Source organism: Telopea speciosissima, chromosome 5 (assembly GCF_018873765.1).
Source record: "Telopea speciosissima isolate NSW1024214 ecotype Mountain lineage chromosome 5, Tspe_v1, whole genome shotgun sequence".
Lineage (NCBI taxonomy): Eukaryota > Viridiplantae > Streptophyta > Magnoliopsida > Proteales > Proteaceae > Telopea > Telopea speciosissima.
In genome coordinates this window covers 23003897-23031407 of record NC_057920.1, presented here as the reverse complement: position 1 = coordinate 23031407, position 27511 = coordinate 23003897, and the positions used below count along the sequence as shown (strand labels likewise).

General features: G+C 40.5%; 2 protein-coding genes across 2 annotated transcripts in view; both read right to left on the bottom strand.

Moving 5' to 3' along the window:
• Positions 1 to 1932: 1932 nt before the first annotated feature.
• LOC122660961 (T-complex protein 1 subunit beta-like) lies at positions 1933 to 27511 on the bottom strand. The gene is made up of 12 exons (XM_043856227.1): positions 27353 to 27511; positions 26794 to 26882; positions 26644 to 26700; positions 25807 to 25872; positions 25584 to 25695; positions 25079 to 25207; positions 9188 to 9259; positions 8666 to 8781; positions 7692 to 7768; positions 5909 to 6394; positions 2665 to 2980; positions 1933 to 2226 (listed from the first exon to the last, which is right to left on the bottom strand). The coding sequence occupies exons 2-12, from the start codon at positions 26797 to 26799 to the stop codon at positions 2080 to 2082; spliced, it is 1584 nt and encodes a 527-aa protein (XP_043712162.1). The 5' UTR covers positions 26800 to 26882; positions 27353 to 27511; the 3' UTR covers positions 1933 to 2079.
• LOC122660960 (L-ascorbate oxidase homolog) overlaps positions 11266 to 27511 on the bottom strand; it is a 43113-nt gene continuing 26867 nt past the window's right edge. Inside the window, exon 9 of the mRNA XM_043856226.1 lies at positions 11266 to 11299. The gene's annotated coding sequence lies outside the window, so the exon portion shown is untranslated. The remainder of the gene's footprint in view (positions 11300 to 27511) is intronic.

Genomic DNA, 27511 nt, shown 5'->3' with positions numbered 1-27511 from the left:
AATCCGATTTCGATCCATTGGTAAAAAAAAATAAAAATCAATTATTATTATTAAAAAACAAGGGTAATTCCATCCGATCTAGACCGATTTAGGGTGATCCAAATGTATATCAGCGGAGACAGATCCCAATATGATTCTAATTCCTTAAACCATGCCTCCAAGACAATCACCCTTCTGTATTGTTTTCAAAATTCTTTGGTATGCCGGTGTGGATTGATTCCCAAATGCAAGGACAGGCAGTGCAGCTAGGATTGGGCTCCTCTCCCTCGAGGGCATCGATCAATGAGGCATCCAACGGCTGGGCTGTGCCGCATACATCCCGATGGCTGGGCACACGTCGGGATATGTGAGGCACAGCCCAGTCGTCGGATGCCTCATTGGGCACTCATTGGGTGATGCCCTCCAAGGAAAGGAGCCAAATCCATGCAACTAAGCCTATATTTTGTAAATGATCTATGCACTGCATTGACTACAAAAATTCTGCAGTGAAACAAAAGGAGAATTTTTGAAAAATTACAAAATTACTCATCCAATCTGTCTGGGCGCAGTGGCTGCGCACTACACATGACCAGGTAGCTTTTTCTTTCACATAAATTAGCCACAACAAAGATTTGTATTACAAAACTACCCAAAACAGTGCTCCACCCTCACCACTTACCCTTTTGGACATTTTTGCCCTTATTTCCTTCTTCCTTCTCTCCGATTGCCATCTCTCTCTCTCCTCCGACCACTTTACAACCTTCAATAATTTTTGCAGATCTAGCTGAGACTGCAACTCCAACTTCGTATGAATGGATATTTTTAACAAATCGAACTACCATTTCAATTCCAGTGATGGACAAACTCACATTTTTTCACAGTTTGTGCTCAAATTTTCTGTAAAGTGAGGTCCAAATCCATCGGAAGTTAAGAAATTGTTCTGGAAGTACGGATCTGGCTCCTCTCGGTGCGTCGGACGGTCTCCAAAGCACATTGTATGGCTAGGGAGCTCCGATCCACACTGCCGCATGCATCCCAATGCAGTGACATGTGGATCGAGGCCTCCCCAGCCACACGATGTGCACTGGACGTCATCCCGCGCAGGAGAGGAGCTCAACTCTGGCAGTACAGTTCCAGAGCCAAATCTTAACCAACTAATGATTATATTTTTCAGCTCATCAAAAGTGAAGAAATTATTCCTTAAGTCTAACACGGGAGCCTAATCTTAACCAGCTAATGATAATATCCTTCAAATTTTAGACTTCCTGAACTTTTAAAGATTTGGTTGCAATGATGATGGTGTGTTCAACCAACTCAAATCCTTTGCAAGTTCAGTTTATATCAAGCAATCTCCAGTACCCTCTCTCTCTCCCTCTCTGACATGCATTAAAAACAAAGCTGAGTAAAAAGGAAGAGAAACCCTATGGTATATACTTAGTTTCCATTGCCCTACCTGATCCATCCTAAAGTCTCTGCTGGTGGCCACTGCAAGCGAAGCACTACTATTCATTTGTCCGAGTGGGTGTTAGAAAGGGAAGAAGTCATGGGTCAAAATGTCAAAAGTGTAGAACACTATTTTGGGTAGTTTTGTAAAACCTTTCTTTGTTTTGAGAAATTTAGTAAACCCAAATCCAATCTTGAGTAATATTGTATCTTTCCCTATAATTTTCATCCAAATCCAAGGAAAGAAGAAATTACCATCAACAGCCATCCCTACATGCAACAAACCCAACCCCCCCCCCCCCACGCCCCCAATTCCTAGCCTCCACAAGAGCCAAGGCATGGATGTGTCTCCATGTCATATGTGAAAGATACAAATGGAGGATCCATCTAATTCTCCTGCCCAATTACTGAATAGCAAATCCTACTTTTGTAAATCTCAAAAATCTGTGTTCAGTTAACCGTTATTTTCAAGGGAACTGCCCCTACTTACAAACATGAAACCAACCTTCCTCAAACCCAAAAACATGAAACCTCACATTCCCTAGAATGATCCAAATTACCACATGCGCCCAGCCATCCTCTTCAACCCAAATCACTTGTTAATAATACAATCGTAATAAACAAGTTTCTAAACACCACATGATTGCGCACCGACCATTACATTCTATCTTCTCTTCTCCTAGGGGCACAAGTAATAATTTCATCAACTCTGAGTATCATCTCCGTAGCTTCAGTTGCAGACAGCAGCACAGCTTGTTTCACTTTAAATGCCTCTGATATCCCAAGCTTCTCCATGTCTCCCACCTGTAGAAAACCAGTAAGTCATTACACAGCCAAAATCATGAGATAAAAAGCAATAGAGCTGAAGATAAAATGAGAAAAACATAAAAGCAAACAGTAACTATTAACTGGTGTGAAAAGGATGGTATAATATAATTTAGTCCCCATGGGAAATGAAACCTAGGAAAATACGAGTCCATTTCCTATGGCATAAGTAAAAGCCAACAGTCAAAAACCATATAATTACAAATCATTGGGATGATCAGGTCCTAGTGACATGGTGATAATTGCCTAGAAAATCACCAAGACAAGTGTGAAAGCAGAGTATCTCACGGTTACACGTGAGCTTGTAAGGCATACATCTAATGTCCAGGCAAGGCATCATTATACTCAAACAATTCTAGACCAGTATTTCTAGTCTCCTATTTTCTTCCTTCCCATTGCTAACATGTGAAGACTTACAGCTCCAGTGATGACATCAATGCCAGCAGTGCTCCCCTCCTTGTGATGCTCTGCACGGAGCTGAGCAACCAAATCTGCACTATCCAAACCTGCATTGTCTGCAATGATTGTAGGGATGGCCTGGAGAGCCCGGGAGAAAGCCTCTATAGCATGAGACTTTTTACCAGGAGTCTTCCGAGCCAGCTCATCCACTTCCTTTGCCATCACCATCTCAGGCCACCCACCGCCAAGCAAAACCCTGCTGTCAATGACTGTTTGTGACAGCACACATAAGGCATCATGCAGAGACCTTTCAGCCTCATCAAGCACGTGAAAGCTGCAAAAATAAAAGGATCATCAATACCTACATCCAACATCTCTTCTAAAGACAACAGTGAAAGTTGCAAAAATAGAAGGATCATCAATACCTCCACCCAACAACGACAAAAACCACCCAACCAACTCAAATTCAACTGTTAAGGAAGACTTAAAATCATAAATGCCAGAGTTGCAACAACAATCAAACCATAAACCACTAGTCAGAAATAAAGAAAATGAACAATGTCTACAAGTTGAGATGGTAAAATGGTGAACAAGAATAAATAAATGAAGGAAACGAAAGAAGATCAACCAACACCAATGCAGTAAAAATTATGGAACCATGCCTTGCAGTGCACTTTATGATGGCACTATCATCAAATGTCAAAAAAAAACTGCCCAAGCAATGCAGTTAAAATAATGGAACCATGCTCAGCATTGCAGCATATGATAGACACTACCATACGTGTCAATAAAATTGCCTACCTGCAAGACCCCAAGCACCTACTGAAAATTTTGTCACCTTATTTTTCATAGCCTTCACAATTAAGTTCGAATTCGTATACCATCAAGAGCTTTCTTTTTGTATCCAACAAAAAAAGATGCATTATTTTTCGGAGACACTGATTAAGAGGTGATTCCACTTCCCCTGCATAACAAATTTTTTTTAAAAACATTATTGTCTCCACGTTAAATTGTCACTTTTATTCACTCAATGAACCTATACTACAAACATAAAAGATGAGATAAAGATGAGATGATGAAATTCCTGATGTAGACAAGTTCTATGGCAAGTAATACACTAGCCACAAGACCCTCAGGTCTACCAGCCCACAGGGCCATAGCGCCAACCAGCTTTAAGCTGGGCCAGCCCACATGGGCTGAGAGTTCTTTGGGTCTCTCAAACCTTTCTTCTAGTCACAGCAGCTGGCCGACTGGAATCTTTGAGCATCAGTCAACAAACAATTAAGGAAGACAGCTGGACTAGTTTCTATTTTAGAATTATTCTCTTAGATATTTTGTTGTTGTCTATCAAGCAACCTTAGTTTCTATTCAGTTTGTTTCCTTTTTTGTCAAGATCTTAGTTTCCTTTTGTATTAGTGTTCAATTTCAAGTTAGTTTCTATTTCCTGTTTTCTTGAGGAGCAAGGTATTGCTGACTATATAATGTAAAGAGCTCCTTACAGCCTCCCCACGATTTATTGATGAATGAAAAACTTGCTTTTAATGTCCTGAGTGAGGATGAGACATTGAGAGAGCCTGGTTGAGAGAGCCGGCCCCTATCCCCTATCCCCTATCTATCTTCTTCTTCACTCCCCCATCGATCTCCTCTGCTGCTGCTACTGTGAGACTGCAACAAACTAATGTGATAGCACCTTTTGAAGGAACCATCTCTTGATCATCACCCAAGCTTGCTGCTGTTGCACACTGCCAATAGGAGAACTACTACACTCCTGCGATTTGGCTTTCTCTGCCCAGATTCTTCTGCAAGTTCAGATCTCCATAGCCTTGCAATTACTGATCAGAATCAGCTTAGTTTTGAAGGGTTATTTCCTCATCTTTGAGGCCTATCTTCAATCCAAGTTTGGAGTCATTCCTGCTGCTGGTTTGCTAGTTACAGTTTACTTTCTACTTTCAGTATTTACTTTCTAATTCTGTAACCAGCCTTCATCTCCTTATCTGTCCATCAGAAGAGGCCTAAATTTGGAGGGCTGATCCCTCATAAATAGACCTAAGATCAATCAGAATCTCAGGTCCATCTGTTGGTGGCATATAGGGGCCTGCATGATAACTCTTCTGTTTCTCTATCTCTCTGTTTTTTTGTTCGTGGGAACAAAAAAATAAGAGAAATCCGTTTGTTAACACCAGTTCATTTTTTTGTTCCTACGAATGAACCAGGACAAAAAAAAGTAACTGAGAAATAGAAAAAAAGAAGCTCCAATTTGAAGCTTCTCTGTCCCAGAAATAAAAGGAAAAAATAAGGGAGAGTTGCTTTTTAATGAGCACATGCTTAATTTGATGGGCAAAGCAGTAATTTCATGTTCAAAATAAACCACCCCCTCCAATGAAAGTTCAACCACCACCACCGCCACCACTACCACCTCCGACACCGCCACCACCTCCACCTCAGCCACCACCACTCATTACCACCACCTCCACCTCCACCTCCACCTCCACCTCTGCCACCGCCACCACCACCATCTCCACCGCTACCACTACCACACCACCACCACCTCTGCCAGCGCTACCACCACCGCCACCACCTCCACCAAATTTTTGGGTATTTAATGGAATTTTTGAAATTTTATAGAAGTTCTAGAAACAGAAATGATTGTGCATAACAATTTTCTGTTTCTTTTCTGGCCAAGAAATAGAAATTCGTATGCGTTAACAAACTTGTTTTTTTGCCCAGAAATTTGGCCCAGTAACAGAAATACAAAAAGTCATTTCTGGAATAGAATCATGGCCCAGAAACAGAAGTTTTATCATGCAGGCCCTAGGTGAACTAAATTGCCTTCTAATTCTGATTCAGCCTAGACTGGGTCTGCGGTTTGGGAATTGATTGATGCTTGAACTTCATTGTATTGTGGGTAATTCTGGGGTTAGTTTACTTGTAAATTAACCTTACATTAAAATCTTCTATTTTGCGTAGGATAGCAACACCATTATCAATGACCTTGTTGCCAAGTATTGCCCTAATCATCATCAAGCCCTCTGTTTTCCATGCCATTGGCAGGTCACCTCAGAGTAACCAAGTCTTAAAATTGTTAAGATCAGGGAAGACTCAGATACACAGATGTTTGGATCTTTAAGTGTCAGAATCCTTCATATGGATAATGTCATAGTGAAAAATAGAATGTACCCAAGTGGTTGAAAAAGAGGGTAAAAATTCAGGAAATAAAATAAAATGAATTGCAGGAGAAGGAAACTAGCAGTTGAAATCAGACCTTGCGCCTCTTAATACTATGGTACATGCTTGGCCCAACTCAACCCCAGAGAAGTGAATCAACTTGTCTTCACCAATCATAATTTCTTCAATGAGCTTGCAATGGCCAAGTTTAACCGACTCTGGATTGTCAAATGTTGAAGCGATTTCACCACCAGTTACAAGACCCAAGCGCTCTATCCCATCAAAATCAGCATGCTCAATAGCAAGGATTCCAGCATCTGCAAAGAGTTCCTCTGGGAAATTGTAAATCAACTGTCTATTTACAAAGCAGTTAATCCCATGAGCTATAATCTTTTGAACCTTTTCTCTCATTTTCCCCTTTTCAGCCTCTTCAATCTCTGCAACCCTTGACATCGAATCAACACGAACACGTGCTCCATAGATCTTTACTTTGTCCGTATCCATTGCAGTGTTTGCAACTAAAATCTTAGCATTTTCTATACGTTTTGGTTGGCCAATGCCTATCTTCTTGTCAAGGATAAACCTACACATAAGAAAAACAAAAAATGAGCAAAAATACAGAGTGGTGAGAATAAGAAAATGAGGAAGACGATAATTAATCATAAATGGAAAAATTCTTCTACTCAGTTCCACATTTTGAGGGTAGATAACAGTTTCATGTTTTACACACACACTGAATATCTAGTATGGGTTAGATATACAGGGTAAAGACTACCAAGCCTCTTCAAAGATTATACCACTATGTTGCTGCATCCATTCATGATTCACCAAGAGTAGAAAAGGAAAGGCTAAAAAGGTATGAGCAAAAAACTTCGGGAGGGATCATTTTCGAAATCTTTAGAAAGCTAATCTTGGCCTGAGCAAAGGATATTACATGGTTGAACCAATACAGATAAATTTCTTATTTCTTCTTGGTGCATCATCCCACTTTAGTTAAGACTTGACACTTTCTGTAACATTTCAAAACATACAATCACAGGCAACCCCAGACCACATACACCACTTTAGATTTCCAATTACATAAGAGATGAACCAATGTAAAAAAATATCACCTCTACAACCAGAAGAAGCTACACCCAAAAAAGAAAAGTCGAGAGCAAAAGCCTAGGAAATTCAAACTGGATGCCAATACGACAAAAAAAAGGGGCATAGCCAGTACACAAGGCTCCCGCCACTACAGGGTCCGAGGGGGGTCATACTGTACGCAGCCTTACCCCTGTTTTGCGAAGAGGCTGTTAATGCTGAATTTAGCTCGTCTCCAGGGAGCCCAGCACGCCCAGAGTGCTGCCAGCAGTTGGGCTGTGCCGCACACATCCCTAGGTGTGCGCCGAGATGTGTGCAAGCACAGCTCAGCTGCTGAATGCCCCCTGGCAGCTTCCTGGGTGCTGGGCTCCCTGGAGACGATCCTGATCCTCTATAAATGGCCTAGCGTCTATAAATGTTAACTACCAAGTCTTTTCACTTCTCATTTGGCTAATAGGTAGCAGAGGTTGGCATTGACATGCATTTTAACTAGTAAAAATTCCTTTTCTTGCCCTGGCCCCTCCAAGCCAGCTTGACCATACAATCAGGCATTACAACAAGAAGATGAAACTACAAACTCATTATTCTCTGTGACAACTGACAACACATTCTATGTAACTACCTCAAGGGGAGAAAGAAAAGGATAAAGGGTAATTACAAATACATAAAAGTAATACCATAGAGATGAGTAAATTTGTGACTGGAAAAGTAAAAGATTAACTTCAGTTAAACCAAGAAATTTTATGTGCTGTGCATCCCCTACTCATATCTTTGAAAGCTTCAAATTGATTACCTACCCTTCATCTAGAAATGAATCCGTCAAGGATCCTCCTGGCTTCTTAATGATTTGGATGGACTCTAAGTTTGTGCTTCCCTGCAATATCACATAGCACATTTAATCAACAATCAACAAGAAAAATATGCTGACTCAAAAAACTGTGAGAGAACACCAAACAAGAACCACCAGAACCCCCACGTGAGTCGTGAAATATTCAAACAATACCAAGAAAATCATTAAGAAGATGAAACTTGGCATAGGGTTCATTCGCATCCACGAATAAGCACAAAAGACATTAAACAAGGATGTATAGGAAGATAGAAATAGATACAATCATTTGACCAGAAAATTATTGCCCGAGACACTATGTGACAATTTTTGGCATCTTTTGACAATATTTGAGCATGGTGCTATGTAGGGACACTATGGACTAGCTGATCTGAACTCCACAAGAGAAGGGAGAGAGGTGACGGGAATTAATGTATAGGGCGAAGGACATGACCCCCTAGAAGAGTTAAGCTTGCAATTCAGACTTCAGACAAACAGAAGTTCAATTATGAGGAAACAAAAATCTTGTAAGTGCACACTGATGCAGGACAAGTAGGTTTTCTACTCAATGGGGAAAAGAAAGCTTAAGTGCTAAATTCTGATTTAATTCCAGCAAACTAATCTATCCGATACTCTACTAGGGAGGAAGATAGGACAGCGGGGAAAGGAGGGATCGACCACTAATAAAGTTAAAAGGTCAAGTAAATGAACAAACAGTTACATTACCTACGACCTCTATTGTCTTTAAGGTACCTTCCATTCTACCCTTCATGGGTCTCAACCACTTTTGGATATATTAACAGAACAGGAACAGAAAAAGAGAGAGGGGGGCATATAAATAGGCCAACTAGACAAGTCTGGGTCTGGCTAGAAGCCAGATTCAGCAAGATAAAAAAAACATTTGTGTTGAACATGTCATTTGGAGCACAGAAAGTTAGTTAATACCTTAAGCCTCATAACAGCTTCCACGGCAAGTTTTGCAAAGTGTTCCTTGTCCTGAGAAAGTATTTTAGAACTCAAAGTTGTCATTGCAATCTTCATCAAGTCGGATTTAAATTTCTCTGCATTACAAAAAGGGCAGTAGCATGCCTTAGAATTATCAACACATTCTATACAAATACAACCATCAAGAAGGTAGCACCAGCATCTTTGAAAATATATGCAAGATCAAGACAGTGAGGAAATTTCATCAGAGCTCACAGCCCCGCAATATAGAAAGTATAACACAGCCTAAGACTTCCCAATGCCCTGCAACTACCAGAGCATAATCAGCCTCTATTAAGAATTTCTTCATGAAATGAAGATCTCAAGTACAATGTGTACCAGAAGAAAAATCAGAGAACAAAAGGAAAAAGATTAAACTAACTGGCAGCAAAAGGTTGGGGGGTTGGGGGGGGGGGGGGGGGAGAGGGTATTTGAAACAAAGCACTGGGACATGATACTCCACATGTACCTAACAGCAATTACCTGCATCCTCTTTATTATCCATGACCTTCTTCAACAAAGCATCACGTGCACATTCAGCAGCCATCCTATAACCTAACAGGGCAAGCAAAGAAAATTGAGTGCAAACACAAAAAATAAGTATACTTTCCATGTCGTCATATAAAAAAATTGAAGTGCAGAAAGCTATATAGATTCCAGTAGTTATCACAACTAATCCTTATCCCAACTACATGGGGCTGGCTACAAGAATCAGGTTTCATAACTCAACTCTATAGAGTCATAACAAGAGCACACTAAAAGACTGACGTTCATCCAAAGCTCATCCAACAGAACTGACCTGTTGCACCCTTAACTATAACTTTTTTTGCCTCCCCTTTTTTACTAGAACAAATTTCATAATAATCACGGAATCATGCATTTACATATTCTAAAACTCGGACTATCTTTAATGTGTGTTGTGATTTGAGAATAATGGCTTGTGACTAATTGGTCACAGCCCCTCTTTATTTATAATAGACGAGAACATTCTAGAATAGGATCAAGGACATATATACCCCGAGGACAAAATTACCCTTGAACCCATTTTACAACATCCCCCTCAAGTTGGGTGCATAAATGTTAAACATGCCCAACCTGCTAACAATAGATACAAATCTTTTACTATTAATACTCTCAGTAAGAATATTGGCTAACTGATCACCGGACTTGACAACTGGAATGCATATTATTTCCTTGGTCCAGCTTCTCCTTGATGAAAGATGATCGATCTCAATATGCTTGGTATGATCGTGTTGCACTGGGTTATGAGCAATACTTATTGCTGATTTGCTATCACAGTATGGGAGCATAGGCAACTCAACAGTAAAACATAAATCATGAAGAAGTCCTTGTAGCCAAAGGAGCTCACAAATTCCATGGACCATAGCCCGAAATTCTGCTTCAACACTGGATCGGGTAACAACAGATTGCTTCTTGCTCTGCCAGGTCACTAGATTCCCACCAACAAAGGTACAATATCCCGAGGTAGACCTCCTGTAATCCAAACATCCTGTCCAATCTGCATCAGTGTAGGCCCCAACTCGCAAGTAACTCCAAGGAGAAAAGAGGACACCTTTCCCAGGGGGTAGATTTCAAATATCTCAGGATCCTATATGCTGCCTCTAAATGAGTTGAGTAAGGATCATGCATATACTGACTCACCATACTAACTGCAAACGCTATATCAGACTGTGTGTGTGATAAGTATATGAAACGACCAACCAATCTCTGATAACTGCCTCTATCCACAGGATCTCCATCCTTACTCTTTAGGCGAGTATTTGGCTCCAAAGGGGTATCCACAGGCTTAAACCCTTGTTTTAGACAACAAGTCAATAGTATACGTCCGTTGTGAGAGGAAAATACCTTGAACTGAGTAAGCGACCTCCATACCAAGGAAATATCTGAGTTTTCCTAGATCTTTAATCTCAAATTATGTCCCCAAATAGGTCTTCAACTTACTTACCATGGTATAAAATCTCGCGAAATATCGGCGATATATCGCCATATTTCGTGAATCTCGACATGTCCGAGATACGAAACACTTCCGAAACATAAAAATACAATATCTCGTCGATATATCGTGGATCTCACGATATATCGCGAGATATTGTAAAAGTGACAAATAGTGTCACACTAAGGGCCTTATAATTCCATATTTCGCAGCTCTTGGTCGATATTTCGACCGAGAGCTGCTGAAAATCAAATTTTCTCTCTTCTTCCTCATTTTTTGCTTTTCTTCCTCCCTTCCAAGCCTCATCCAAGCATTGTTGAAACTCCTTGACGCCGGGAAGACGTCGGAGGGTCATCTAAGCTCATCATCCAAACCTATTTTCATTATTTAAGGTAAATTCTATTTCTCTTAAACTATTTTAAAAAAAAAAACTTTGTACAAATGTTGTTGGATGTTGTTGATATTAATATATGCTAGACACCGGAGGCCGATCTACAGCCTCACGGTGTCGAAATTTTTTTCCCTTATGTATTTTTTTTATTTTTTTTCTGGTTTTAAAAATTCATTTTCCTACAACTAAAATAGGAAATAATTAAGGGTAATATGACTTAGATGGTAATGAATTAAATATATGTTAGACACCAATGGCCGATCTACGGCTTCACAGTGTCGGATTTATTTTTTTGCTCTTAAATAATTCTTTTAATTTTCGAAAATTAAGAAAAATATATAAAAAATTAAAAAAACAGAAATAAATAAGGAAAAATATGAGTTTTAAGTTTAAAAAATAATGAAAAAATATGAAAGTTATTTCTATATGTTTTGAGATGCATTACATGTATATTATGTTTACTAATTTTTGGTTTTGTTGTGTTAGGTCAATACTTATATTAACATTATATAAAAAATTGGTTTTAATTATGTGAAAAATATAAGGGTTAGGGGGAAAATATTAAATAACTATACAAGTGTACTAGTAATCTAAAAGTGTCAATTGAAGTGCATCTACATTAAGTTTTTAATTATTTGTGTTACTTACATTGCAGTAAACAAGTATCATTATGGCGGATCGTGATAGACAACGTGCGAAGGGCAAGCAAAAGGTGGGGGGAAAGTAGTCAACAAAGGGGGCGGAGGGAACAAAGAGAATAGAGGGAACAAGAGAGACCAGCCAGCCAGCATAGGGGTGACATTGCATGGTTACATGGTACTCCCATTGATGGGGATACGAGAAAATCTATATGTAACTATTGTCACATGCAATTTATGGGAGGTGGGTCCAATAGACTTAAACAACATCTGACTGGAGGATCTAAAGATGTTGTAGGTTGTCATATGGTCCCTACTGAAGTAGCCAGGGAGATTGGTGATAGTTTGAGGGGAAGAAAGAAGAGGAAGGCTGACAAGCAAAGGATAAGAGAACAACTTGAGGATACAGTGAGGAGTTCGATGGGAGGAGGAAGACGATACAATGATGATGATGACTCCTCTGATGATGATGACATTGCAGTACCTGATGACATACAAACAGCAGAGGAGGCTAGGGATTTTAGGAGGACTGTTTCAAGGAGTAGAGTAAGTTTTCAAGATGATCAACAGAGACAAACAAGAGGGGGAGTGGAGGAGCGGCGCTTCGGAGGTCCTAGAACTTTGAATCCTTTTAAAAGATCACAAAGTGTGAGGGCAACCCCAACACCTCTACCAATACCAGACCACCATCAACATCTGATCCTAAATTGCATAAGAAGAAAGGAAACAGTCAACCCAGAATCAAAGGAGCATGGAAGGGGATGAAGGGATTGGTTAAAGAATCAATAGCTAAGTGGATGCTATACCATACCATCCCAAAGAACATCGCACAAGGCCCCCATTATGATACCATGATAGATACCATTGCAGAGGCTGGCCCAGGATTCAAGGGCCCCACCCTATATGAGGTAATGAATGTTTATCTACCTCAACAAAAGAGTGAGATTGATGAGTACATTAGTGAGATGAGGAATATGTGGGAGACATATGGGGTGACTATAATGGCAGATGGATGGACTGGGCCTACAAGAAAGTTCATCATCAATTTCATGGTTTATTGTGATGGGAGGACAAGTGTTCCTCAATGTGGATGCATCCAAAGAGATAAAGGATGCAAAATATATTTACTGATTGTTAAAGGAAGTAGTGGAAAAAGATGTGGGTATTGAGAATGTTGTCCAGATTGTAACGACAATGGAAGTAACTTCGTCGGCGGTGAGAAGATGATGAACAATAGTAAGTACCGGCTCTTCGACTCCTGTGCAGCCCATTGCATTGACTTAATGCTAAAAGATATGGGAAAGTTAAAGTTGGTGAAGACTGAGGTTGAAAGTGCAAGACAAGTCACCAACTTTGTATACAACCACTCCTATGCACTCAATCTATTGAGGGAAAAATGTGGGGGTGACTTGGTTAGGCCTGGCATCACAAGATTTGCCACCAACTACATTGTTCTCAAAAGCATTGAGACAAAGAAGGCCGGGCTGAGAAGCATGTTTGCTTCTGAGGAGTGGTTTGAATGGAAGGGTTCCAAGAGTGCAAATGGGAGGGAAGCACAAACAACGATGTCATCTGAGGACTTCTGGACCAAACTAAGCAAAGTGGTGAAAGTTTTAGAGCCAGTAGTTAAAATTCTACATGTTGCTGACTCCCCTCTGAAGGGCCCAACCATGCCAGTCCTATATGCTGCAATAGACTTGATGAAAGATAGTGTCTATAGTGTGGCTCCTCGCAGTAGCAAACACTTCTTAGATATCATAAATGCTCGCTGGGAGAATCAACTTATGCATCCACCGCATAAGGTCGGTGAGTAAATTTGTTTTATGTTTACTAATTCATAGTATTATTATTTACTAATTACCTATGCATTTGACAATACCTCTATTCTATATGTCATATTTCAAGATACTACTTGAACCCTCGAGATCAATATAACAATAGGCTTGGGTTGGAAACTCAACTTATTGATCTTTGTAAACAAGTAGTGAAGAAGTTGGAGCCGATGGTGCACTACAAGCAATTTGCAACAATGAAGTGAGTTCATTTGGAAACTCAACTTATTGATGCTTTCAAATAAGTAGTGAAGAAGTACTTACTAATTTTCCACATGGGTGTAGATCAAGGTATTTAGGGATGCATTGGAAAGTTTTGGAACCGAGGTCTGCGATACAAGGCGAGAGCACGTGGTGATGCTTGGTAATTCTTTTAAGTTTTAAATTACATATGTATTGAAATTTGAAAGTTGAAAGTTGAAACAACATTTGACACGTCTTTTTGTTGTAAACTTGTAATGCAAATTAATGGTGGGTGTTGTATGGGAATCGGTGAAAACTTAAGAAGAATAGCAATTAAAGTCCTCGCCCAAACATGTTCTCGTCCGGTCAGTGAGAGGAACTGAGTACCTTTGCACTCATCCACTCCAAGAGGCGCAATGCATTGGGGTCTCAACGCTTATCCGACATGGTGTATGTGCACTACAACTTGAGGCTGAAACTGCAACACATACGCATGGGACATGAGGGACAGAGGGGCACCATTGATCTAGCCGACATCTTTCAAGTTGACTCGACGATGAGGACCCTATCGTGGATCAGGTGAGGATAGAGGTGAGCCGTGTTGGATGAGGAGGGAGGTAGGCCCGACCCCATGATAGCTTCCGAGATTGGTGCCGATGTGGACGAGTATATGGCCGACGAGGGTCGATACATGCAAGGGAAGCCTCACCCATACCATTCCGACCACCGCGGCAATGTTGCCGATGATGAAGACTGGTCTAAGTCCTCAAATGATGATGATGGTGATGATGGTGATGCTGGTGGTGGTGATGGTGATGCTGGTGGTGGTAATGCTAGTGGTGGTGATGTTGGTGGTGGTGATGCTGGTGAAGAATTTGACGGCATGCAAGAGCGTTATGTGGTAGGCCAGGAGGCCCAGGATACGGCACCTGTAGAGCCACTCCGATTCACTGGAGAGACACAGTTTGATCATGCCACACAAGATACGGACCACGGAGCACGTGCCCCCGCACCGCCACCCTCGAGAGGCCCCCTACATACATACAACAGGAAGCGTAGGGGTCGACAAACACAGTTGCAACCTGATCACATGGACATTGATAACCTATCTAGCTCTGTTGGTGGTTTGAGTATGGGTGATAGGGAGGGAGGACCGACTGGACATTGGCGTGCCCCATCTTTTGACGCACATGCCACTCCATTGGCATCGGATTATGGTGCATCACAACCTTACGGTGGATATGGATATGGATCATCATCATATGGGCAGTTTAGTAGGGTAGGGGACTATGACTACTATCCCAGTCCCAGTGACATAGGATCATCTTTTGTAGATAACATCTTTGCATACCCTAGCGGACCTAGCTACCAACCTCACCACCATACATGCAACAATGCCATCGCCTCTGCGCCGCCCAACATCATATCACAAGAGATCATCTTCTTCACGATCGGATCGATTGGTAACCCTAGTTTATATCCTAGGATAGGTTACCTACAAGATGTTGATGATTCCATTTACGTGACACTTGTGGATGACTACACTCGTTTCTTCTCCGATTCTATACCGTGGTCCACATATGTCCTTCAAACAGAGAGCAATGGACGTCAACTCCAACGAGGCATGAGTGGGAATGATCCAGGGAGGCACAACAACTACTATTAGCAGTTTAGCACTTGTAATTTGTAACTTAAGTTGTGATTTCATTAATCTGTGTATTTAACTATTTATACATTAGGGTCGGCGACCGTATGTCAATCAAGGGTGCAAGCCCAAAACACCAATTTGAATTCACATTTTTACAATTTTATGGTTTAAATGTGTTTATTAAGCTTAAATAAGGCTGTCCATGAAGTTTCAGGCCTAGATATGGCCAAATACCCCCCGAGATGGACCCCCGAAATATTGCAGAAAAAATGCAATATTTCGGGCATATTTCGCGATATCTCGGATATTTCGGATATCTCGGTAGGCCCGAGATACCGATATATCACGAGATATAGTACTATGTTACTTACCTCATCAACATCACTTCTAGTAATGACAATGTCATCCACATAAATGATCAATATTATGATGTGCTAACCTCTCTTCTTGATAAACAAAGTATGATCAACATCACTCTGTATGTAGCCAATCGACACCATCGCTCTATGGAAAAGTCTGAACCACGCTCTTAGTGACTGTTTTAGACCGTATAGAGGTTTCTTAAGACGACATACTTTGCCCTGGATTTCTTTAGCAGCAAAACCTGGAGGAATGTCTATGTATACCTCCTCTTCAAGCTTCCCATGAAGAAAGGCATTCTTCACGTCCAATTGTTGGAGATCCTAGCCTTGGTTAGTTACACAAGAGATGATGACTCTGACAGTATTCATCTTTGCTATTGGAGCAAAGGTTTCTTGATAGTCAATCTCATGTGTCGGAGTGAATCCTCTAGCAACTAGTCTTGCCTTATATTTTTCCACTATTTCATTTCCCTTGCGTTTAACAATGAAGACCCATTTGCAACCAACCGATTTTTTTCCAAGAGGAAGACTCACCACATCCCACGTGTCATTTTTTTCCCAGCATCCTCATTTCTTCATTCATTATATCTTTTCATCTTGAATTGCCCAGTGCTTCATGCCAAGTGTTAGGGATGGAAACAGAAGACAAGGTCGATACAAAAGCATGGAAAGATGGGGAAAAAGAGTCATAAGAAACAACATTAGAAATGGGATGCTGAGTACAAGTTCTACGGGGTTTACAAATGGCAATCGGTAAATTTATAGTAGGATCCAAAGGAGACTTACCAGAAGGAATTGGTGAAGAACCTGGATTAGAGAGCAACAACTGGTAAGGTGTAGTGGTGGTGGTGTTATCAACTTGCTTCTGTTTATGTCACCATCCTTTGGAAAAAACCTTCAAGATATCATATTTCCTAGTCTCCCCCTAGAGCTTATATTGCTCCTGTTTCTGCCTCATTATTCCATCCTCGAGTTCAATCGTTGTATATTCTACCATGGGAACATCAAGAGAAGAAATCAAGGGCATCTCTTCACTGGTAGACTCCCCCTAAAGAGGAGCATGAGACGGAAAGTACACCAGTCTCCCGAAAAACAACATCCATGGTGCCAAGCAACATTATGGAGGGAGGATAATAGCACTTGTAGCCCTTTTGGATAGCAAAAGAACCCAAAAAATGCAACGCAACACCATGGGATCAAATTTGCCATGAACATGGTGATTTCGAGCAAGAACAACACACTCAAAAACCTTAGGAGGCACCACAAAAGTCGAAGAGCCCAATAACACTTCAATAAAGCAGCGGGAAGACAACAACCGTGAGGCAGCCAATAAATAAGGTATACTGCTAGTAGTACAGCATCATCCCAAAAACGAGGTGGAACATTCATGGCAAACATTAGGGATCTGGCTAGCTCCAAGAGATGTCGATTCTTCCTTTCTCAACGCCATTTTGAGTTGGAGTGTCCACTTAACTCGTTTGATGGATAATACCATGGGTGGACAAATATGCCTGAAATGATCCATCAAAATATTCCTTGCCATTGTCAAACCGGAGTATCATCACCTTGGCATCAAATTGGGTTTGAACCATTTTGTGGAATTAATTGAAAACAAGAAAATACATCATTTTTCTGGTGCATAAGGTAAACCCAGGTGGTACGACTAAAACAATCTATGAAGGTTACAAACCACCTATAACCAGAAGTAGGAACATAACAAGCAAGAACCCATACATCAGAGTGAATCAAACTAAAAGGAACCAAACTGTGATTGTCAGAAATTGGATAAATTGCTTGAATTTGCTTTGTAAAAGTACAAGCATCACGAACAAAATTATTGGGATTACAAGTCTTCAATAAATTGGGAAATAAAACAGATAAAGCGCCTAAAGGGGGATGGCTCAAACGACGATGCCACTGATGTAACTCAACCAATGCAGAAGCAGACGAATCAGAATGAGAAATCACAGTTGATGATGAATTGTCAAGCAAGTAGAGACCACCAGCCACCTTACCATAACCAATCGCATTTCCCGTCACTAAGTCCAAAAAACAAAGACAATGATCAGGAAAAAAGGTTACTTTGCAACGAGGTCATGTATAAGACAACTAATAGAAAGTAAATTAGTAAAAAACATTGGGAACGGACAAAACGGAACAGAGGGACAATGATTGAGTGCATTAGATAATACCCTTCCTAAAAACAGAAGAAAGACAACCATCAGCCACTCGAACTTTGGTATTACCTGATAAAGGAGTATCGGGAAAATTGAGTGGGAGAACCGGTCACGTGGCCATAGCCCCTGAATCAATGATCCATGAATCAGATGTAACGGAGGAACTACGACCACAGGACAAAAAACCTAGGTGGTCAGAGGAAGTAGACGGTTCAGAGCTCCCTTGGCAAGGAAGTGGTTGAGGCTGCAGAAGGAGCCGGTGAAGACGATGAGAACAACCAAGTCACCAAACTACGCAAAGTATGGTGAACCTCCTAAGAAAGAGATTGGCCGGCAGCAGTAGTCTCTTCAGATGAACTATGATGTGCTCAAAAAGAACAGGGACGACTCTGTCCGTAACCTCGAGTATCAATGGGACGCCCATTAATTTCCAAGACTTTTCAAGGTATGATGTTCCTTGCCACAATAGTAACACTTCACTGGAGCTCGATCAAAAGGACGATCACCAGTACAACAAGAGAGACCACCAAGAGATAAATTTTGAGAACTAGTGGCGAAGGCTGATCGTTCCTAAGAAACTGGGAGGACCATAGCATTACGACAACGTTCCTACGATTGCACCATGGCGTAAGCATAAGCTTGCTTAAGTGTCGAAAAGGGATCCCGATTCAGGACATGAGCCCAAAAATGATCAAATTCATTTTAACTCTTGCAAGAAAGTTGAAGACATGAAGACCATCCTCCCATTTTTTAAATGTTGAAACTTCAGTATCACATGTAGCGGTAAAGGCCCCATAAAAATCGAGTTTTTGCCACAAGCTACGAAGTGTTGAATTATACTAGGAAAGAGACAACTCCCCTTGTTCGGTAGAATGAATTTTCTGACAAAGATCACTAAGCAGCATTACCAACCTGAGAGTACGTGTCTTTGGCTGTCTTCCAAATTTTGACAGTAGTACCACGAGAGAGACCACCACGAGATAAATTTTGAGAAATAGTGGCCAAGGTAGATCGTTCCTAAGAAACTGGGTGGACCATGGCATTACGACAACTTTCCTCCGATTGCACCATGGCGTAAGCATAAGCCTGCTAAAGTGTTGAAAAGGGATCCCGATTCAGGACATGAGCCCAAATCTAATCAAATTCAATTTTAACTCTTGCAAGAAAGTCGAAGACATGAAGACCATCCTCCCATTTTTTAAATGTTGTAACTTCAGTATCACATGTAGCGATAAAGACCCCATAAAAATCTAGTTTTTGCCACAAGCTACGAAGTGTTGAATAATACTAGGAAAAAGACAACTCCCCTTGTTCGGTAAAATGAATTTTCTGACGAAGGTCACTAAGCAGCATTACCAACCTGAGAGTACGTGTCTTTGGCCGTCTTCCAAATTTTGACAGTAGTACCACGAGAGAGACCACCACGAGATAAATTTTGAGAACTAGTAGCCAAGGCTGATCGTTCCTTAGAAACTGGATGGACCATGGCATTACGACGACTTTCCTCCGATTGCAACATGGCATAAGCATAAGCATAAGCCTGCTAAAGTGTCGAAAAGGGATCCAGATTCAGGACATGAGCCCAAAAATGATCAAATTCAATTTTAACTCTAGCAAGAAAGTCGAAGACATGAAGACCATCCTCCCATTTTTTACATATTATAACTTCAGTATCACATGTAGCGGTAAAGGCCCCATAAAAATCTAGATTTTGGCAGAAGCTACGAACTGTTGAATAATACTAGGAAAGAGACAACTCCCCTTGTTCGGTAGAATGAATTTTCTGACGAAGGTCACTAAGCAGCATTACCAACCTGAGAGTACGTGTCTTTGGCTGTCTTCCAAATTTTAACAGTAGTACCACGAGAGAGACCACCACGAGATAAATTTCGAGAACTAGTGGCAAAGGCTGGTCGTTCCTAAGAAAGTGGGTGGACCATGGCATTACGACGACTTTCCTCCGATTGCACCATGGCGTAAGCATAAGCCTGCTAAAGTGTCGAAAAGGGATCCCGATTCAGGACATGAGCCCAAATCTGATCAACTTCAATTTTAACTCTTGCAAGAAAGTCCAAGACATGAAGACCATCCTCCCATTTTTTAAAAGATGTAACTTCAGTATCACATGAAGCGGTAAAGGCCCCATAAAAATCTAGTTTTTGCCACAAGCTACGAAGTGTTGAATAATACTAGGAAAGAGACAACTCCCCTTGTTCGGTAGAATAAATTTTCTGACGAAGGTCACTAAGCAGCATTACCAACCTGAGAGTACGTGTCTTTGGCTGTCTTCCAAATTTTGACAGTAGTACCACGAGAGAGACCACCACGAGATAAATTTTGAGAACTAGTGGCCAAGGCTGATCGTTCCTAAGAAACTGGGTGGACCATGGCATTACGACGACTTTCCTACGATTGCACCATGGCGTAAGCATAAGCCAGCTAAAGTGTCGAAAAGGGATCCCGATTCAGGACATGAGCCCAAATCTGATCAAATTAAATTTTAATCTTGCAAGAAAGTCGAAGACATGAAGACCATCCTCCCATTTTTTAAATGTTGTAACTTCAGCATCACATGTAGCGGTAAAGGCCCCATAAAAATCAAGATTTTGCCACAAGCTACGAAGTGTTGAATAATACTAGGAAAAAGACAACACCCCTTGTTCATTAGAATGAATTTTCTGATGAAGGTAACTAAGCAGCATTACCAACCTGAGAGTACGTGTCTTTGGCTGTCTTCCAAATTTTGACAGTAGTACCATGAGAGAGACCACCAAGAGATAAATTTTGAGAACTAGTGGCGAAGGCTGATCGTTCCTAAGAAACTAGGTGGACCATAGCATTAATACGACTTTCCTACGATTGCACCATGGCGTAAGCATAAGCTTGCTTAAGTGTCGAAAAGGGATCCCGATTCAGGACATGAACCCAAACATGATCAAATTCATTTTAACTCTTGCAAGAAAGTTGAAGACATGAAGACCATCCTCCCATTTTTTAAATGTTGAAACTTCATGATCACATGTAGCGGTAAAGGCCCCATAAAAATCTAGTTTTTGCCACAAGCTACGAAGTGTTGAATAATACTAGGAAAGAGACAACTCCCCTTGTTCGGTAGAATGAATTTTCTGACAAAGGTCACTAAGCAGCATTACCAACCTAAGAGTACGTGTCTTTGGCTGTCTTCCAAATTTTGACAGTAGTACCACGAGAGAGACCACCACGAGATAAATTTTGAGAAATAGTGGCCAAGGTAGATCGTTCCTAAGAAACTGGGTGGACCATGGCATTACGACAACTTTCATCCGATTGCACCATGGCGTAAGCATAAGCCTGCTAAAGTGTTGAAAAGGGATCCCGATTCAGGACATGAGCCCAAATCTAATCAAATTCAATTTTAACTCTTGCAAGAAAGTCGAAGATATGAAGACCATCCTCCCATTTTTTAAATGTTGTAACTTCAGTATCACATGTAGCAGTAAAGGCCCCATAAAAATCTAGTTTTTGCCACAAGCTACGAAGTGTTGAATAATACTGGGAAAGAGACAACTCCCCTTGTTCGGTAGAATGAATTTTCTGACGAAGGTCACTAAGCAGCATTACCAACCTGAGAGTACGTGTCTTTGGCTGTCTTCCAAATTTTGATAGTAGTACCACGAGAGAGACCACCACGAGATTTTGAGAACTAGTGGCCAAGGCTGATCGTTCCTAAGAAACTAGGTGGACCATGGCATTACGACGACTTTCCTCCGATTGCACCATGGCGTAAGCATAAGCCTGCTAAAGTGTAGAAAAGGGATCCCGATTCAGGACATGAGCCCAAAATGATCAAATTCAATTTTAACTCTTGCAAGAAAGTTGAAGACATGAAGACCATCCTCCCATTTTTTAAATGTTGTAACTTCAGTATCACATCTAGTGGTAAAGGCCCCATAAAAATCTAGTTCTACGAAATGTCGAATAATACTAGGCAAGAGACAACTCCCCTTGTTCGGTAGAATGAATTTTTTGACGAAGGTCACTAAGCAGCATTACCAACCTGAGAGTACGTGTCTTTGGCTGTCTTCCAAATTTTGACAGTAGTACCACGAGAGAGACCACCACGAGATAAATTTTGAGAACTAGTGGCCAAGGCTGATAGTTCCTAAGAAACTGGGTGGACCATGGCATTACGACGACTTTCCTCCGATTGCACCATGGCGTAAGCATAAGCCTGCTAAAGTGTCGAAAAGGGATCCCGATTCAGGACATGAGCCAAAATCTGATCAAATTCAATTTTAACTCTTGCAAGAAAGTCAAAGACATGAAGACCATCCTCCCATTTTTTAAATGTTGTAACTTCAGTATCACATGTAGCGGTAAAGGCCCCATTAAAATCTAGTTTTTGCCACAAGCTACGAAATGTTGAATCATACTGGGAAAGAGACAACTTTCGTGTTTGGTAGAATGAATTTTCTGACGAAGGTCATAACATTAAGCAGCATTACCAACCTGAGAGTACGTGTCTTTGGCTGTCTTCCAAATTTTGGCAGCGGTATCAAGAAGTAAATAGCCCCCGGCCATGATAGGATCCATGGAGTTGATGAGATAAGACATCACAAGGAAGTTTGATGTCATTCATTTGGCAGGACTAGCATTGGTAGGCATAACAATAGCTCCTGTAAGGTAGCCAGAAAGACCACGAGTACCAACGACAAGGAAGCAAGATCATGCCCACCTAAAAATAATTGCTCCCATGTTATTTAAAGAAGCTAGAAGGGAACGAAAGAAGATATCGTTGATTGACTCCTTCTTGCCCAGTAGATGTGGAGGAGATCTCGGAATCACTCATGGTTGTTTTTCAGAGACAAATCACTAATACATCAACACGTCATGGGTCTGAAACAGAACATCAACCGCTGAAAAACAAAAAATACTCAAACCATGGAATGGTGAAAAATCCCCCTGGTGGGAGGAGTCACTCACCACCAAGGGTGAAACCAAGAGAGAGAGAAGAGTAGTGGAGCTGCTAGAAATGGTGGGAGGCAGTGAAGGGTGTAGGTGGCGGAGGTAATGGTTAGAACCGAGAAGAGAAGGGAGAGATGGTGGTGGCTGCGATTGGTGCTAGCGGCGCAGAAACTGAGAAGAAAGAGAGAGACAATGGATAGAGCCTAGGGTTTCAAGATGAGAACCATTAGTATTCGGATCCCAAAGTGAATCCCCGCTCTGATACTATGTTGTGATTTGAGAATAATGGATTGTGAATAATTGGTCAAGCCCCTCTTTATTTATAATATAATAGACGAGAACATTCTAGAATAAGAATAAGGACAGAAATACCCCTAGGACAAAATTACCCTTGAACCCATTTTACAACAATGTGAAATACTACAACATAGACTGCAGATACTGAATACAATATATTTAAAATTAAGAAAAAATGTAACACAACTCAAATTTCTTGTGTTCAACCCAATTTTCACAACTCTAGCAGAAATCATAAAGAGGAAAGTTCAGTAGACTTTAAATTACCCCTTAATTGTGACTCAAATAATGGATTATTCTATTCCAAGGCACGGATATCTACAATATTTCAATGCATAATTAAGGAAACTAATCAGCATTTTCAACCCAATCAAATTTACAGATCACGGACAAAGCATGGGTAGACCACCCCGAGAGAATAGCAAGACTAACTCTTCACACGGAAAGTCTTTACTTGTCCCCAGGTGAGCATCCAATGGATTCATGACCATGGAGACTCTATCAAGATATAAGTGTAAGTACAATTTTCAAATGGTATCATCTTTGATTTGAAAATTATGCAAGAAAAAAAATAATGTTGAGAGCTTTACTAAATGTAGCAAAATTCAGATCTATGTCACCAGTTACGATAATCATGAGCTACAAGTACAACTCAACCAAGCCTTAAATCAACTAATAGGTCAGCAAAGTGAATCATGTTCTGCCACTCAACTCCTTTTAAATAGTGAACCACATGATGCAAAATGAAAGATCACCTTTTAAAAAAAATGCAAAATGAAAGAACAAGATAGGTTATGGTTTACTTCAAAATTTTCCAATCATAAATCGTTTTAGTGATGGTGAAAATCAAAAGGTATAGATGACAGTGTGATGCAAACCCGAGAGGATAAGCAAGCCAATATCGAATCTAGAAGAGGATTCTGATCTGAATCTGGTTTGAGTGGGTTATGGGTAGGTAACTAGGTACGATGGAGGTTGATGGAGGGTGGCTACAGGGAATGGATGATGATGAAGATAATGATAGTTGAAGATGAAGATATGTATAGGTGGCAGCCTACAGCCCCCCTAGTTGCCCAACCAATGGAGTCCCACCAAGGTCACGATCAAAGAAGTCCCACCTTGATCCCACTTGAGTCTCACAAGCAAAAGTTCTCAAAGAGAGCAATTTTTTCAATTCATGGTTGTCTTTTGGGAGCAGCCAGGACTTACATTATATAGAGATAGAAATCTTGAGTACAACACAATAGCAATAAAAAGACTCTTAGAATTCCAAAACCCTTTTGGAATTCCCCATACATAAAGAACAATTCCTAGACATAGAAACTATACCCAAGACCTAGAAAGTTGTTCCCAAGACATAGGAACTACAAACAATACTTTGAAAACTGATAATGGAAGGCATTTAATGCTGCCTTGGAATACAAAAAATCAAGCAATATAAACTAGGAGAACTAAAGAGATATTCTAGTGGCTTCCTAGTAAGGCCACTAGACGCACATCAGCAGCACCGCAGGGGCTTGGAGTGCCCTGGCCAGCCTAGGCCGAGACCTATGGGCTGGGCTTGGGAGGATTGGGCCTTGGGTTGGGCCAGCATACGATGATGCCCTGCATCACAATGGTTCTGCCCTTTCACATAAGATATCAAACACAACAAGTAAATAAGCAATATCCACCTTCCTCTTTTTTTTTTTATTTCATAGAATCAAATTATTTAACGTACACATCCATACATGCATATGCAAAGTGAGCAAACTGTATTATAGAAGTTCAGTATGTATACTTGATGTAATAAAATCACAGAAATTGAAACAAATTCCGTATACAGGAATGATTTCAATAACTGAGCCAGAAAACCCAAAATGATCCGTCAATTAAAAAACGTTACTTAATTTACCTATCAAATAGGACTGTTCGAATGCATTGGGGGGAGGGGGAGAGAAGAAGAAACCTGAAATTATTGTCATTGGATGGATCTTTGTTGCAACCAACTTTTCAGCCTCCCTAAGAAGCTCTCCAGCTAAAACAACAACTGATGTTGTCCCATCACCAACTTCATCATCCTGAACTTTTGAGATATCTGGCAACCTTAATTAAGGAATCGCATCAACCACACCATATGAGTGCATTTATAATACTTTCAAACTTGGAGTAGTTTGATCAATCTTAAATCTACTTGACTGATCACTTTCAATATCAACTCCCCCAAAAACATTCAGAAATAGTCTTGTCAGCAGGCACAGAATAGTCAACTGAGTAGGAGCTACACTACTATTATTCAACACAGAAAAGATTGATACAACTCAACAAACAAGAAATGGTAACAATAAAAATCCTCTAACTTCCAGTCCCCCAAGCAACATATCTACGGTCAGCAACAGAGAAAAATCAGGGGTGAAACTGAGGTCAAAGGAATAGTTGATGGAACCAGTTAGATAATAAGCAGAAAAGGATACCCACAAGCACTTTGGCAGCTGGGTTGTCAATATGAAGCGACTTCAGAATGGTAGCACCATCATTAGTAACAGTCACGCTGCGGCCCCGGCCTGTCGATTGTAGGATTTTATCCTTCACAAAAATACATTACCAAGCAGTAATGTCAGTCAAAGCACAAACTGGATCTCAATATCAACCCACATTTTAACTGAAAATAAGAAAATAGGGTAAAAGTAATTCTACCATCCCTTTTGGTCCCAACGTGGTCTTCACAACATCGGCAATTGCCATAGCACCAATGAAGGATGCCTATGTCAAAAACATAAGCATGAATGATCATGAAGCAAAAGCAAGCAAAAACCTTAAAATCAGTTGACAACAAAAGTATCTATATCTAATGCATCGAGGATCCTACTTATGTTCAAACTATAAAGCACTTTACGTCTTATTAATGACAAGAACACCACAACTGCTTTCGTGCACTACGCAACAACAAGCACTTAATAAGATGGCTACAAAAGCCCACATTGAGAACATCTTATAGCCATGCACCAGAAGGTTCAGAAAGCAAAAGAATTACAAGGCAGCCCAAGCATTGGATAAGAAATTCATACGGATTTATGAATAAGGTAAGAAGAATAGAGAGATCGTGAGACACTGTTCACTGCATTTCCTAAATCCAAGGGTTTGATATATTTGAGAGAGGGGATCCAAACATGCAGCAAACATTGACGGTAAGAATCCGTTGGTGTAAACCAACTCCCTCTTTTATAATAGCTATGAATATGATAGTGCCCATAAACGAATCAATCAATGAATTTATCTCCCAACAATCAGGTATTAACAGGTGTTGGCAAAATAAGTAATAGGACCATTCCACTACACTTACTAAAAACATAAAACCATCAAGTAAATAAACTATATGAAACAAATTAAGAATAAAAGGAATAGTTATTATTAAAAAAAATTAAGTAATTAAATTTTAGGGCAAAATATTAGAAAATGTATGATCTCTGTGGCCAAAAAGTGCAGCACCTTTTAGTAAAGTTACTAAATCTAGAACAGGTGTAAGATGCTTACCATTCTAGCACGCTCCCCTTTCTCTTCAGTAGCTTCATCTTTAAACAGCCTGTCAATCTACACCATCACAGTAAATAAACAAAAAACACCATTGCACATTGAAAGAAATCCAAAAAATAAACCCAAAACGATCATCTAGCTGAAACATACTGCCATGAGAAAGAAAGAGAACAGAGGTAGCCTGAAAGCAGCAGCCCCAATTAATCCGGATACGAAAACCACACCTCTAAGTGAATAATCTGAAGCCAATACATACAATAAGATACCAATAAGTCACGAGCCACAGTATCAAATAGAGCCACGCAATGCATTTTGGAATTCCAAAAGGTAACGTCAGTAAAAGTTCTAAGGTATCAAGGCTCTCCAAATGCAATCACCCCACCCTCAACCAAAAATACACAAAGGCTACAGAGATAACTAATGAAATGCAAATAATTACGCCATTACAATCTGGATAATAAGATCTAAAGGCCAAAATTGGTAACAGAATCACCTAACCTTGGCAATGACCCAAACAAGCTCAGACAGATACATGACTGAGAGAGGTTGCAGAGGGAAGCAGAAATGAACTAAACTAAAAAATCTAGTCTAATATTTTGAAAAGGAGGGAAGGTTAATCAAGAGAAAGTCACAAAGCGCCTAATACGGAGAATGAGATGCACTGCGACTGGAAACCAAAATGAAATTTGTGCAGCCGTAAGAACATTACCTGAGTTCCCAGAGGAGGCGAGACGGGGAGTTGGAAGTCGATCTGTCGAAGGAGACGATCGATATGGTTGTAACTTGTTAGGGTTTGAATTGTTTTACCCAAATGGCCCCGCCGAAGTCTAGTGTTTTCCGTAGTACAGCGCTGGAGCTTTCTGTGACA

Excerpts from the sequence above, each read along its gene's own strand:
- LOC122660961 (XM_043856227.1), bottom strand. Across the intron at positions 25,873-26,643 it reads AAGGGGAGCGTGCTAGAATG|GCATCCTTCATTGGTGCTAT; the intron begins GTAAGCATCTTA and ends TTTTTGACATAG. Across the intron at positions 6,395-7,691 it reads GATTCATTTCTAGATGAAGG|GTTTATCCTTGACAAGAAGA; the intron begins GTAGGTAATCAA and ends TCTTATGTGTAG.